Source organism: Equus przewalskii, chromosome 25 (genome assembly GCF_037783145.1).
Source record: "Equus przewalskii isolate Varuska chromosome 25, EquPr2, whole genome shotgun sequence".
Lineage (NCBI taxonomy): Eukaryota > Metazoa > Chordata > Mammalia > Perissodactyla > Equidae > Equus > Equus przewalskii.
The window spans coordinates 44,710,042-44,725,767 of record NC_091855.1 but is presented as its reverse complement, the minus strand read 5'-3'; the positions used below and the strand labels follow the sequence as shown (position 1 = coordinate 44,725,767).

General features: G+C 39.5%; 1 protein-coding gene and 1 non-coding gene across 12 annotated transcripts in view; one reads left to right on the top strand and one right to left on the bottom strand.

Moving 5' to 3' along the window:
• The window catches only part of PPP1R13B (protein phosphatase 1 regulatory subunit 13B), an 89,668-nt gene that overhangs the window by 27,098 nt on the left and 46,844 nt on the right, over window positions 1-15,726 (top strand). For 6 of the 11 annotated variants that reach the window (XM_070593386.1, XM_070593382.1, XM_070593393.1 and 3 more), the window contains exons 2-3: window positions 4,534-4,681; window positions 15,045-15,164. In XM_070593386.1, coding sequence (XP_070449487.1) covers window positions 4,534-4,681; window positions 15,045-15,164 — 268 coding nt within the window. Of the gene's footprint in view, window positions 1-2,022; window positions 2,747-4,533; window positions 4,682-15,044; window positions 15,165-15,726 lie in introns of those variants that run through there. The other 5 variants (XM_070593387.1, XM_070593383.1, XM_070593391.1 and 2 more) reach the window with 4 other exon arrangements.
• Window positions 6,791-6,897, bottom strand: LOC139079490 (U6 spliceosomal RNA). The gene has a single exon (XR_011533184.1). It is a non-coding gene; the product is annotated as a U6 spliceosomal RNA (small nuclear RNA).

Below are 15,726 nucleotides of genomic sequence, written 5' to 3'. Positions count from 1 at the left end.
GAGTAGGGTGATGAAATCTTGGGCCGTCCTGCTCCATCCTGCCCAGGACGTGAGTCCTCCTTTTGTCCAGCATATGCATACTGTATACATTCCCTTCCCGTTAGTCACTTAGTAGCCGGCTCAGTTGTCAGATCAACGGTCTCGGTATCGCAGTGCTTGTGTTCAAGGAACCCTTATTTTAGTAGTGATGCTGGCAAGTTGAGTATGCCAAAGAGAAGCTGTAAAGTGCTTCCTTTAGGTGAAAAGTTGGGAGTTCTTGACTTAAGGAAAGAAGAAAAGTCTTTGCTGAGCTTGCTAGGATCTACAGTAAGAACAAATCTTCTATCTGAAATTGTGAAAAAGGAAACATAAATTTGTGCTAGTTTTGCTGTCACACCTCAAATATGTATGTACTGGAGGAAAAAACGTAGTGTATACGGGTTCAGAACTATCCACGGTTTCAGGCATCCACTGCGGGTCTTGGAACATGTCCCCACAGATAAGGGGGGACTACTGTGTAAATCTTTGCATATTTTTCTGTTGTTGACCAAATCTTTTATTTTCAACATAATAATCTTTTAGGAAGGATAAACATTAACTTCTTTTTTTTTTTAAGATTTTATTTTTTTCCTTTTTCTCCCCAAAGACCCCCGGTACATAGTTGTATACTCTTCATTGTGGGTCCTTCTAATTGTGGCATGTGGGATGCTGCCTCAGCGTGGTTTGATGAGCAGTGCCATCTCCACGCCCAGGATCCGAACCAGCGAAACCCTGGGCCCCCGAAGTGGAGCGCTCAAACTTAACCACTTGGCCATGGGGCCGTCACCTCTTTAGTCTTTTTTAAGCTAAGGAAATCTTGCTAGAATAACAGTAGCAGTCACAGGCCTTTTCAGCTTTAATTTTAGGCAATACCTTAGGGAAGTAGGTACCGTCCAGGTCAGTGTCAACTTAATTTATCTTGAAAGCTTTTAAATCTGTCATGATTATAATGAAATTAGCTTTGATTAAGTAATAGAGATTAGGGAAGATGAATTTTGCCAAGATTAGGAAAGATAGAGTTTACTAACTATAAAATAGAATTAAAAAGTGAGGTAATGTTTAGGGCCTTTTGGATAAAGTTATCTGGGAGTTCTTAGCTCTTAAAAATAAATGTTCAGACTCACAACTCAGCTGTTCTGCCTCTCCTCCCTCTCTCCCTCCATATTAAACTTATTCATGAGCTGAAAAGTCTTGGTAATTCAAAAAGCGCCCCAAAATAGTGCCATGCCATCTTTCATTTGGACAGCAAGTTCATAAAGAACTCTGCTTGTCAGAGCAAGTAAGCACAAGCTGTGCCTTTGTGAGCTCTAAAGGGGCTACTCTGTGCCCACAGTGGGCAGTGAGCGGGCAAGTTCCTGGTTCTGGCCAGAGGCCCATCTTCCAGAAGCAAATTATTATGTGAACATTCAATAACGCATAGTATTGATAACAAACCAGGAGATACTGTAGCAGGCACAAGGGATAAGGGATGAGGAATAAAAAAGACTGAAGGCCTGAGGGAAACAGGGCACTCTATTGGTTGTTAGTGAACTGTACTAATAACACTTAAAGGGAAGGAGTAAAAAAAGGAAAAATGTTTTTACTAATTTGAAGCTTTGATTTATAAAGCATGGTTTGGGAAAAATATATAATTAGATCTTGAAAAGCATGGGCTATGGAATCACATGGGAAAATATTTACCATTAGAAGAGTAAAATAAATGTGTGTAAACAAGAATAAAAATATATTCCGTTTGTTTTGGTGGAACTGTTATAGTATTAAGACTCTTTAGTTCTAGGCTTGTTTGTACAGGGTTCAGGAATTATCTGTTTTTTCTAATTTCTATAGATTCCAGGCCATTTATTTCAGTATTCAGAAGCCCCCAGTTTTTTATAAATTCCTCTTATGGGTTAGTGAGCAGAAATAGCTGTTTAATTTCTTGTAAAATGTAACTGTGTTTATAATATCCAAGAAGAACTGAAGGAAAAATGCTTGTTTATTGAGCAGACTGGATGTATCTTACTTAGATTATGTGCCGTATTTCCTCAGTTCTATGGTATGATGCAGACTTTAGATTTTGTGTGTCACTCATGAAGTCAACCGTATTTTAGTGTGTCCTCCATGGGTCAGGCAATGGTAAAGAAAGATTCAAAAGTGAATTGCTTGGAGGAGCACAGAGCCTGCTGAGGGGAGGAGACGTGTTCATGCTGTGATGTAATAAAGACACGTGTGCAGAGTTCCTGGATCACAAAGGAAGGATCATGTAGCCTCCCTGGTGAGAGGAGGTGGTGAAGGGAGGTTTTGCAAAGGTCGCAGCATATGAGCTGAGGTTCTTCTGAAGGGGGATAGGAGTTCACAGGCAAACAGCAAGGGCAGGGGGGCCTTGGGCCTGAGAGAACTTGATTGGAATTGAGGGAGCAGACTTCAGCGCGGGAGGGAAGGCACTAGGACTGCAGGCCCCGGAGGCTGTGGGGAATCTGTTTGCTGTTCTGGGAACTAGCGGTTTATCCTGTAGTCAAGGCTTTCTCAGAGGGTGTTCTGTGGAAGTCCAAGCCGCGTGCGAGTCTCTGGAGGGAAGAAGTTAGAGATGCACATGAGCATTACAACATTAGACTAAGTCTCAGTGAAGAAACCTGTTTCCTGTTTATACACCAGAAAAGGTTTGGGGAAGGGCTGCTGGCAGTGCAGCGCCCTTGAATATCTTAAGCCAGGGGAAAACTTTACCTGATTTACAGTCAGAAGACGAAGGGTAGGTCTGAGTGAGGGGAGAGTGGCGGCAAGGAAACCAGTTCATAACTATTATCAATTTTGGTAATGTAAAATCTGATGAGCCGTATAAAGATGTTTTATATCAAAATTTAGGAATTTAGGGCACTTCTAAGAAAAATATTTTAGTAATGAACTAAAATACTTAGTTGACAGCTGCGATTTTAAGTGAGAGGAGAATTTTGGGACAAATGCAGATTTTGTTTCTGACTTTGATCAAAGATTAAACAAATACTTTATAATACTGTCTGATTAAGGAAAATCTTTGGTTTAAATTGTGCTTTAGGAGTAATGTTTAGATCAAGGTGGTAGGATTTTTTAAAGATTTGAAAAAAGATAATGCTGGACAATTTTTTTTTCAAATACGTTATAATGTATTTTCATGTTTAAGGGCAGTTTGCATGTATTAGATTATTATTATTATATATTATTTCCTTTCCTCAGCCAATTTTTAAAAATAAATGGATTTTTGGTCTTTTTGTTACCAATTTTTAGGAGTCCTTATTAGCCTTTTATTTGTAATATGAATTGCAAATATTTTCCCCTAATTTGTCTTTTTTGCCTTGTGAAAGAGTCTTTTATATATATATATATTTTTTTTTTTGAGGAAGATTAACCCTGAGCTAACATCTGCTGCCGATCCTCTGCTTTTTCTTTTTCTTTTTTCTTTTTTTTTTTTTTGCTGAGGAAGACTGGCCCTAAGCCAACATCCATGCCCGTCTTCCTCTACTTTATATGTGGGACGCCTGCCACGGCATGGCTTGCCAAGTGTTGCCATGTCCACACCCAGGATCTGAACTGGCGAACCCGAGGCCGCCAAAGCGGATTGTATGCACTTAATCACTGCGCCACCGGGCCGGCCCCTGTATATATATATATATTTTTTAAAGGTTTTATTTTTTCCTTTTTCTCCCCCAAGCCCCCTGGTATATAGTTGTGTATTTTTAGTTGTAGGTCCTTCTAGTTGTGGCATGTGTGATGCCACCTCAGCGTGGCTTGATGAGTGGTGCCATATTCACACCCAGGATTCAAACCGGCGAAACCCTGGGTCACCGAAGCAGAGCTTGTGAACTTATCCACTCGGCCACGGAGCTGGCCCCAAGAGTCTTATATTTAATTACTTAATATATCAGTCTGGTTTTTTTTTTTTTTTTTGATGGGTCTGGTTTTTGAGTTGTAGTTAGAAAGGGCTTCTGTATTCCAAGGTTATAAAAAGGAATTTACCCAGTTTTATTCTAGAACTTTTTATAATTTTATGATTTATATTTAAATATTTGATCTGTTAGGAACTTATGCTAGTGTATGATGTACCATATGAATCCAATTTTTTTCCAAATGGGGATTTTAATTGGTCAAACATCATCCATTGTATAGTCTTTTCCTGCCTTGATTTTGAGATGCCTCCTTCATCATTTACCATTTCTGTTTCTAGACTTCCTAATTTGTCCTTTTGATGTATTTATGTGCTAGTGCCGTATTGTTTTGGGTTTTATAATATCTGATAGTGCTGGTTCTGTTCTAATACTCCCCTTTTGGAATTTTCCTAACTTATTTAATTTTTCTACATGAACTTTAGAATCAGCTTGTCTATTTCCAAAAACTAATCCTGTAGGCATTTTGGCCCAGGGGTGGAGGCGTGGGAGTGGGTGGAGGTGAGTGGAATTGGGGTAGGGGAAGAAGGGGTTGGAGAGATGGCTTTCAATTTACAAATTAATCTCTTTATGATAATGACTCTAAGTTGTAGCTTACATTTAATCTTTTCTCTTACAGATGATATTAACCGTGTTCTTGAGCAACAATGAACAGATTTTAACGGAAGTTCCTATAACACCAGAAACAACATGTCGAGATGTTGTAGAATTTTGCAAAGAACCTGGAGAAGGCAGTTGCCATTTAGCTGAAGTGTGGAGGGGAAATGGTATGTATTAGGCTCTATATACTAATTGTATGAAATTTAATGTTTATTAAGTGGAGAATATTGTTTCTGGTTCTTAGTTATCTGTGGTAATAAGGAATTGAATAATTAAAATAAAAACTATATTGCATGAGGATAGGATTTTAGAAATGCTTTTTGTAAAAAAAAAAAAGGATGTGATTTGACCTTTCTATAGCCATCTGAAATAAGCAAGGAAAGTAGATCCAGCTTTTGTGTGAACTCTTTCTTAATATCACTACTAACTAAATGAGAGCTTTCTGTCCACTGAGACCTGGCAGTGTTTTGTTTGTTACATGTCTAGTTGTTCTTCTCTGTCTCTTTTCCCTTTGATAACTGCATGAAGAGAGAACCGTTATTGTGTTCCCTAGTGTACAAAACCTTTTAAACAGTAGTGATGCGGGCTCGGTGAGCTGAATTGTCAAAAGAAAGCTTTCTTGGACTCTCAAGGTCTGGCAGTAGTGCTCTTTTATTCAGAGAATAGCATGGAGTAGCACGGGGACAGGACCCATGGGCAGTGAAGAGCTGCAATGTGTTGAGGGTTAGGGCTAAATTTATAAGGCAAGGGAGGGGAGTTATTTCTTTACAAGACAAAGGAAAGATCATGTAAAAAAGTCATTAAAATGGTATCAGTGCAGGTGGGGTCTGGTTATTGGGTGGTCCTATAGCTTTGGATAGGAGTCAGGTCGGATCAGGTCAGGACGTCCTATGCTTCCCGGAGGATCATATAGATTGGTATGTAGGGCCAGAAGCCTTGGGCTTCTCTCCCTGGGGCAGCCCTGATCCTCATCAAGTAGGCCCTTCACAAATACTTGCTTATTAAATTGAGAAGAGTAAATACTGGCTCTTACATTTAAGGACTTTGTCAGCTACCTGGGCAGAGAGGATTAGGGTAGTTAATGTCATTACTGAATACAGAAACTTCTGCAAAATAATTGGGTCTCTATAGGAGGGACTGAATTTAGATAGGATAAGACATACTAGTAAGGGAAGCAGTAGGGTGGGAGGACAGGAGAGGAAAATGAACGTGGTTTGCTCCTAAGACAGTACTGAGAGAAGGTGGGCAGCAGGGTAGAGACTAGACGAGCTCGTGCAACGCCTTCAGCACCAGCAGAGGAGGCTAGCCTTTATTCAGCATGCAGAAAGGTAACTGTGTGGTATGGATGAGTCTGTGTTGGAATAAGAGAGTGATCGACTGGAACAAGTTGAGTTTGAGGTGATAATGAGATGGGCATTCAAATGAAAGTGTTTAAAGGGCGCTTAGGGATAATCAGTGAAGTCTTACACTGTTGTGTTTTTTTTTTTTTACATTTTTTTAAATTGGGATATAATTGACGTAAAACTATATTAGTTTCAGGTGTTGACGAAAATAATCCATAACCAATCTATAAATGAAAATTTGGGTGAGTTTATTCTGAGCTTAAATCTTAGGATTATAACCCGGGAGAGTCTTTCCACAAAGGAACAGAGCACTCCAAAGAAGTGGGGGTATAAGGGTGGTTATATACCCTCAAGAGTATGTTTCACATATAATTGAAATGTCCCTTTTACAGTAGTCACGAGGCTGCTCTGTCAGCACAGCGATTGATGGAAACGGCAGATAGGTCTGCTGTCTCAGTGAACACCGTGGGGTGGCAGGTGTGTTGCCTCGGGCTGGGGGGGGGGGTCACAGATGAGCGCTGCAATCGGTTCCCAGCCTAAAGAAAGATGCTTAATCTTTAAGGAGATGCCAACATTGGGAGGGGGAGAGAAGTTGCACCTTTATCTCAAGGGCCTTTTGCTCTTGCCAGAGGGAATCTCTAAAGCAGATATACAATGCATGCTCAACGACCTCGGTCAGGCCCTTTTGGAAAGACAAGGTCAGGCCGAATTAGGTTTATACCAAATGGCTTCCTCATATATTCCAATATATCCTATTACTTGCCATTTTTATTTGTCACAGGTGTACAACATGATTCAATGTTTGTATATGTTGTGAAGTGATCACCATAATAAGTCTGGTTAACATCCATCACCACACAGTTACAGAATTGTTTTTTCTTGTGTTGAGAACTTTTCAGATCTACTCTCTTAGCAGTTGTCAAATATGCAATAAAAAATAGGGAAGGCTTGACGAATTTGTGCATCATCCTTGCACAGGGGCCATGCTAGTCTTTTCTGTACAGTTCCAGTTTTAGTATATGTGCTGCCCAAGTGAGCACTCTTATGCTTTTTTTTTAACAGCTTTATTGAGGTATAATTCACACACTATACAATTACCCATTTAAAGTGTGCAATTCAGTAGCTTTAGTACACTCAGAGAGTTTTGCAACCATCACCTAAATCAAAGAACGTTTTCATCACCTCAAAAAAAGAAACTCCATACCCGTTAGCATTCACTCCGTATTCCCCTGTATCCCCCTCCATGCTTGGGTAACCACTGATCTCCTTTCTGTCTCTATAAATTCACCTGTCCTGGACATGTCATGTAAATGGAATCATACGATATGAAGCCCTTTTTGACTGGCTTTCATTGAGCATATGTTTTCAAGGTTTATCTGTGTTGAAGCATGTGTCAGTCCATCATTCTTTTTTGTTATCAAATAATATTCCATTGTATGGGTGTACCACAATTATTTATCCATTTATCAGTTGATGAACATTTGGGTTGTTCCCACTTTTTGGCTATTATGAGTAACGCTGCTGTGAATATTCATGTACGAGTGTTTGTGTGGACATGTTTTCACTTAGGTATATACCTAGGAGTAGAATTACTGGATCGTGAGGTAATTCTATTTAATAACTTTGAGGAACTGCCGGGCTCCTTTTCCAAAGCCACCATTTTACATACTCAGTATATGTGAGTTCCAGTTTCTCCACATCTGGCCAATGCTTGTTGTCTTCTATTTGTAGCTATCCTAGTAGATGTGAAGTGATAGCTCATTGTGGTTTTGATTTGCATTTCCCTAATGACTAATGATGTTGAGCACATTTTCATGTGCTCATTGGCCATTTGTATGTCTTTGGAGAAATGTCTGTTCAGAACCTTTGCTCATTTTTTAATTGGATTGTCTTTTTATTATTGAGTTGTAAGAGTTTTTTTTATTGAGGTATAATCGACGTATGACATTATATTAGTTTCAAGTGTACAACATAATGATCCGATATTTGTATATATTGTGAAATGATCACCATAATAAGTCTAGTTAACATTCGTCACCATACGTAGTTACAAAAATTTTTTTCTTGTGATGAAAACTTTTAAGATCTACTCTCAGATCCCACAACTAGAAGGATGTGCAACTAGGATATACAACTGTGTACGGGGGTGGGAGGGGGGTTAGGGAGATAAAAGCAGGAAAAAAAAAAAAGATTGGCAACCGTTGTTAGCCCAGGTGCCAATCTTTGGGGAAAAAAAAAAGAAATTAAAAAAAAAAGATCTACTCTGAGCAATTTTCAAATATGCAATACAGTATCATTGACTATAGTCACCATGCTGTACATTACATCCCCAGTAAGAGTTCTTTATGTATTCTAGATACAAGTCCCTCCCTTAGCAGGTATATGATTTGCAAACATTTTCTTCCAAAGTCTTATTCTTTTAATGTTATCCTTAGAATTCAGAGTAAAGACTTTAAGGACACATTGAGAGAAACTTGATTTTGATAAATGTTGAACTGTTACTAAACCAAAAGTAAGAGGGTAGGTCCTCAGTTATCAGTCTGATAACAGCTACAGGAAGAGGGGTGGTGGTTAATTAAGTGTAGTTTTTTGGGGGACTAATGTTAGAGCCTAGTCATTCCATCATTGTTTCTTCTTCTCTAGCTTCTTAGCACTCTTACTCTTTGTTACTTGTTATCACTTGTAATTCCTTATCTACCTCTCCTCCTCTTTGATTTAGCCTGGGAGAGAATACAATTTTTTGCGTTAAATATTGTAGCCCCAGGTGCTCCTTCGCCACTTGAGAGTGCTAATCTCTCTTATGTGAGTCATTCAGATGGTGCTATCCTTTCTCCATGCCCACCTGAAATCGTAACCTGTGGTTTTACCTCATTAGGAATGAGAACTACACCTCAGAGCACAGGGTCACAGCATACTGTATTTGCCATGGCTTTTGTGCATGCTATTCCCATTGTCTAGAACAATCCTTAGCACCTACCCTCCTTTGCTTGGCTAATTTCTATTCACTCTTTGCTTCTCATCCCTTCCTTGAATCTCACAGGGTGTTAAATGTCCCTCCCCTGTGCTCTAATACTGTCAGTAGTATTTATCAAACCTAATATAGTAGCTTTCATGTCTCTAACTCGACTAAAATTCCTGACAGCAGGGACTGGTCTGTTCACCATTGTATCACCAGTGCCCAGCCTAGTGCTCCTAATAGGCCCTTGGAAATGCTTAGATCATTGAGTGAAACAGAGTAGCGGAGCTGAATGTTGAAGAGCTGTTTCCCAGTGGATGAGATTCAAAGGAAGGGGAAAAGAACTGTAACAGCCTTTCTCAGCCTTTCTACCCTAAAGGAACCCATAAAGTAATCATCAGCTTTCAGAGAACTCCTGCGTGAAAATTGTTGCATCTATAACTCATGGTATATTAGTATGATCAGTATATGTCATAAACATAATACTCTAACATAATTGTCCATGCTTTTGAGAAGAGAATATTTCTCTGTGAATCTGTGTATTAGTTTGCTAAGGCTGCCATAACAAAGTACCACAAATGGGGTGGCTTAAACAACAGAAATTTATTTTCTCAAAATTCTGGAGGCCAGAGGTCTGAGATTGAGGTGTCAGCCGGCCTCGCTTCTCCTGAGGCCTCTCTCCTTGGTCTGTAGACAGCTGTCTTCTCTCTGTGTCCTCACATGGTCTTTCCTCTGTGAGTGTTTGTGTCCTAATTTTTTCTTATAAGGACACTAGTCATATTGGACTAGGGCCCACCCTAATGACCTCGTTTTAACTTATTACCTCTTAAAAAATCCTGTCTCCAAATAAGGTCACATACTGAGGTGCTAGGGGTTAGGACTTCAACATTGGCATTTGTTGGGGGTGGCGAGGCAGGACAGCACACAACTTAGCCCATAACGTTCTGTTAATTGGGCCAGTTTGTTACCCTGCTCTGCATGTGGCCTTCCCCACACAGTGGCAATGCTAGTGCAAGTCAGGAGTGCAGGTCGAACCTTCGGTTTTTCCTTTTGTGAAATTTGCTACTTGATTTTCTTGTTGCCTCACCCAAAGAACGCCTTGAAGTCGCATCGTAGATTTCCATTATGTCAAGATGCTAATGAGTGATAGTATATATTACATGATATGTATAGGGTAGTTTTGTTTCCACATTAAAATAAAAGTGACGTTTTAGTTAACCTTGCTTATTTAAAAAAAGATAGTGAAGCTTTGCTTGCTTTTCTTGAAATTAATCTTTTCTTTAAAAAAGGAAACAATAAATTTCTGTTAAATAACTGATTTAAGACAAAATTGGATTTAATTTTTATCAAGTTACACTCAGATTTGGTAGATTTAAATAAAGGTGGTAAATGGATTTTAATGAATGTAAAAAACATGAAAAATTTTTTATAATGTTGATTAGTAAAGTGACTAAAACTAAAGTTACTAACACCATAAGCCAAAGCAATCTGAATAAAAATATGGCCTCAGACAATTTTATGTCAAACTGAGGGACACAGTTAGGCTTTAATATCCGCCTCACCGTTAAAAAATTACAATACACATGTTTTTAAAAATCTTTTTTGTAGGCCTATATACATAAAAAATGTCACTTCTGTTAAAAACAAAATTTCACCCAGTAAATTGGAAGACCTAATTGGCTTTATTAAGCGATTCCTGAATTGGGCAGCATCCAAACTAGCAGGCAGAGAGATAGTCCGGGGGGGTTATACAAAATGGATGGTTTTTATAGGCAGGAGAGTGGGACAAGGAAGTTATTAGCCAAAGAAAAGAAAGGAGTATTTGGGGCCAGCACATCTTCTCTCTGGGGGGAAGGGAAGGCAAGAGTTTGATCGTGCAGATTGCCTTGTCTTCCTCTGGGGGATGGAGAGGGCCCACAGACCGGAAATGCTGGTCAGTGATTAGGACTGTGTTTCTGGGGAGGTCGAAGCTGCAGTTAGGTCAGGTATTAAGTCTGGGTTTGGTGTCATGGGCTTTAGCACAAGTGATGCCATTTTGGGCCTGTGGTTTTTGTCTTTAACGCTTTCTAAACTAAAAATATCAAATGATATTTACTTCTTTAATGTTCAATTTGTGCTTCTCTTTTGCTGTACACATACTCAGTTCTGAGTTGAACTTGAGCTAAGCACACACAGATTGCATTTTCAACTGAGATGAGACAGTTTCTGTCCTTGCCCTTGGTGTTTGCTGAATGAGACAGAGCTTGCCTACACATGTTAGAAGATGAAATGGCAGCAGCACAATGTATGTTGCATTTCTATGAATGGCAGGATTTTCTTCTTTATAGAAATCTAGGACTTATCTACAGCAAAGCAGTAATTCACTTCTTGAATGTATGATTAGACTGTAGCTTGCAAAGTTCTTTCTCTTGTCTTAAAGTCGAGTTCCAGACTGAACAGAAAACTTAGAGGAGGGTCGCTCACCCAGCCACACACTTGTGTTGAAAGGAGGAAAAACACTGGTTGGCTTCCTCCTGCTGCCCTCTCCTCCAGGTTGTTTTCTATCAGTCTTCTGACTTGCTGGTGGCCTTCCTCACTTGCAAGCAGAAGGAGCAGTGGGAACGTTTCAGACTTTCCTTTTTTCCCCTTTAATTTGAGATAAAATTCACATAACATAAAAATTACCATTTTAAAGTGTACCATCCAGTGGTTTTTAGGACATTCACAGTGTTATGCAACCATCGCCAAACTCTGTACCTCCCCATTCCTCCCTGACCCCCTGCCACTGGCAGCCACTCTGTTACTGTCGTGCTCTATGTATTTGACTCTTCTGGGTACCTCATAGAAATGGGCTCATGAAATATGTTTGCCTTTTGGTCTAGCTTCTTTTACTTAGCCTAATATTTTCAAGGTTCATCCATGTTGTGGTGCGTATTAGTACTTAATTCCTTTTTTTGGCTTAATAATGTCCATTGTATGATGTGCCACGTTTTATTCATTCATCAGTTGATGGACATTTGAGTTGTTTCCACTTTTTGGCTACTATGAGTAATGCTGCTGTGAACGTTCATGTACAAATATTTGTGTGGACAGAGGTTTTCAATTCTGTTGAGTGTAGGCCTAGGTCTAGAATTCCTCTTACCTCACACCTTGTCTTCCAAAATTGCTGCATTGGGCTACCAAGAATGTTTGTAAAGCACAAATGCTAATAAAATAAACAGAAAGGCATAATTAATAACTAAGCAAGAATTACCAAAGAGTGCCAAAACTTCAGAGTACAATTCACTTTTTACCTACACAATTCACATTTGTTAAATTAGCAACGCAAAAAGCCAGGGGGACAGCTCCTGAAGTGTAAAGCTTCTCTTTAGAAATAAAAATTCCCTTCAGTTTCCTTTCACAGGACGAGGTGGAATAGGGCCTGTAAGTTAGTTGCCAACAAATAGGGAAATCCTGAGGGAGATGTTTCTGAAGAAAGAGGCTAATGTTATCAGCTGTGGTTCTCCCCTCCATGCAGTACAGCACTCACCAGTTACCAGCTGCTTGATCCTCAGGTCCCCTCCTCCCTGATGCTCAGACACCACCTCAACTAAGTAATCAAGGCCAATGTCACCAGTAATACGACAAGGTGATGATGGCATGAATTCCCTGGTATGAGAGATGAGAACGGCAGCCCCCCCTCCCGCACCACGCTGTGGGGTTCCCCCCAAAATCCATAACCTCATTCTAACCATGGGAAAAACATCACACAAGCCCAAATCAGGACATTCTATAAAATACCTGACCAGAACTCCTCAAAACTGTCAAGGTCATAAAAAAACAGGGAAGGATTGAGCTATTACAGACCAGTGGAGACCCTGGGATTATGACAAGTAAATGCAGTGTAGTTTTCCGGATCAGTTCCCGGGACAGAGAGAGCATGTTAGTGGAAAAACTGGTGAAATCCAAATAAAGCCTGGAGTTTAATCAACAGTGAGGCAGCAGTGTAAATTTCTTAGTTTTGACAAATATGCCATAGTTATGTAAGATGTCAGCATGAGGGGAAGCTGGGTGAAGGATATACAGGAACTCACTGTAGTGTCTTGGTGACTTTTCTATAAGTCTAAAATCATTCCAAAATAAAACAATTATTTTTTTAAAAATATTTGCACATGTAAGCAAAAAATCTAAAGGTGCAGAGGAATAGATTATGATATGCAAGACCTCTATGGTGAGACTTAAAAAAAAATCATTGAAGAACACAAGGTACCCGGAAGAAATGGAGAGACATAACCATGCTCATGTACTAGAAGACTCAGTTCACAAAGATGTCAGATCTCCCCAAATTTATTTATAAATAAATTCTTATGAGTCCAAGTAATACCTTTAGAAAATGAACTTGACAGGCTGCCCTTAAAATATATGAGAACAAAGGGCTGAGAAATGCCAAGACAATTTTGAAGATAAGCCACGTGAGGGGACCTGACCTCCCAGGTAGCAGTCCTCTGTAAGACGATGGTAATTAAGACTGTGGTGTTGGCACAGAGGTAGATTGATAGCCGATAGGATAGAAGAAACAGCTCAGAAAAATCCCTTGCGCATGAGAAGTCCTGATACGTGTCGGGTGGTAATTACGTGTGTAGGGGAAAGGACAGACTATTGAATAGATGGTGCTGGATGATTGATTATTCAGGTAGGATAAAGATGGGGCTGGCCCCGTGGCACAGCGGTTCAGTGCGCATGTTCAACTTTGGCGGCCCTGGGTTCGCTTGTTCGGATCCCGGGTGTAGACATGGCACCGCTTGGCAGGCCATGCTGTGGTAGGCGTCCCACATATAAAGTAGAGGAAGATGGGCACGGATGTTAGCTCAGGGCCAGTCTTCCTCAGCAAAAAGAGGAGGATTGGCAGCAGTTAGGTCAGTGCTAATCTTCCTCAAAAACAAAACAAAACATGTAGGATAAAATAAAATCAGATCAATTCCATAGACACAATGACAGTAATACTTTAAAATTTGAGGAAAAAATATAAGAGAATATCCTTTTGAGCTTGGAGCAGAGAAGGATTTATTGTACAAAAAACTCAAAATTGGGAAAGATTGGTAACTGCTTACATGAAAATTTTTTTAATTTCTGTATAACAAAAGATACCAACAAAATTAAAAGACAAGCCTATTTTCAGTCTATGTAACCAACCCCAGATTAGTATCCAAAATATAAACACCTCCTTCAAATACCTAAGAAACAGGCAAACAACCCAGGTTTTCTTTTTTCCCCAAGGGGCATAATGCATGAGACAATTCAAAGGAAAATGGAATGTATTATAAACATATGAAAGTGGTAACTTTTAAATTTAACAGCTGTCTTAGTGCTCTTCTCAAGTAACTGGTAAAGAGATATTCTGTTAGCTTTTTAAAAAAATATTTGAAGTACATTAATATGTTTAATTTTATAGAATGTAATTTTTATTAGTAGTAATTTTTGGTCTCTGCAAGTGCTGGCAGACATTCACAATGTTACCTGAATTGCCGGGAAGTGCCCTGCCCATCCTCTGTGTGTGTGACTGCCATGTATAACATTTTGATGAATGATAAGACTCAGCCAGTTTGTTAATGTGTCTCTATGAAGAGTGAGAGACACACTGGTTAATGATAAATAAATATTGTAAAGGGCATTTTTTCTTCTTTTTTTTTTTAAAGATTGGCACCTGGGCTAACAACTGTTGCCAATCTTCTTTTTGTTTTTCTCCCCACATCCCCCCAGTACATAGTTGTATATTTTAGTTTTGGCATGTGGGACACCACCTCAACATGGCCTAATAAGCGGTGCCATGTCCATGCCCAGGATCCGAACCCTGGGCTGCCGAAGCGGAGCGCGCGAACTTAACCACTTGGCCACAGGGCCGGCCCCCTGTAAAGGGCATTTTTTCAATGTTCCCTATTTAATGTTGTAAATCCCAGGTGTGGACATGGCACTGCTTGGCAAGCCATGCTGTGGTAGGCGTCCCACATATAAAGTAGAGGAAGATGGACATGGATGTTGTAAAATTGCTTTTATTTATACTTCTTGTATTTATATATTACCTAGATTATTTCACATTCATATTCCTGCTTTTATTTCATCAAAGTTAAAATTCAGTACTTGTAATAGCCTTGAATTCTACTATATATGTGAACATTTATTTAAATTTATTTTTATTTTTTTTTTTAGTTTTTGTAGAAGTCATTTTGTTTGTGTCTGGGATAAGTAAGATGTGTGTTGTTTTTTTTTTCCTAGAGCGTCCTATACCCTTTGATCATATGATGTATGAACATCTTCAGAAGTGGGGGCCACGAAGGGAAGAAGTGAAATTTTTCCTTCGACATGAGGATTCCCCAACTGAGAGCAGTGAACAAGGTAGATAAGTGCTCTTTTTTCCTCATTTGTTAATTTTTGCCGTAAAAACTAACTTAAGAAACATAGGAATAATATTAAAATAATTATTAACCTGGTTTTTTTCCTTAACTCACAGTGGTGAGAAGGAGAGCTGGTCTCACGTTTCTTTGACGTCTGTTATTTCAATATACAGTTGTTTCACACTTTTTAGGCACCCAGCACTTGCTTCCTTCTCAGGACCCTACATCAGTCAGGCAATGTGCTCAAACATGTAGAGAGACCTGCTGTTTTAAGGAATTGTTTTTGATAAATACCAGATGGATCAAATATCTAGATTTTAAGAATAAATAAAACCATGAAAGGATTAGAAAAATTCTGGGAAATATGAATTTTTTTAATTTTTAGGATGAATGAGACCTTTCTCAGTGTAACACTAAGCCATAAAAGAAAAGACTGATAGGGGCCAGCCTGGTGGCACAGTGGATAAGTTCCCATGTTCCGCTTTGGTGGCCTGGCGTTCGCCGGTTCGGATCCCAGGTGTGGACATGGCACTGCTTGGCAAGCCATGCTGTGGTAGGCGTCC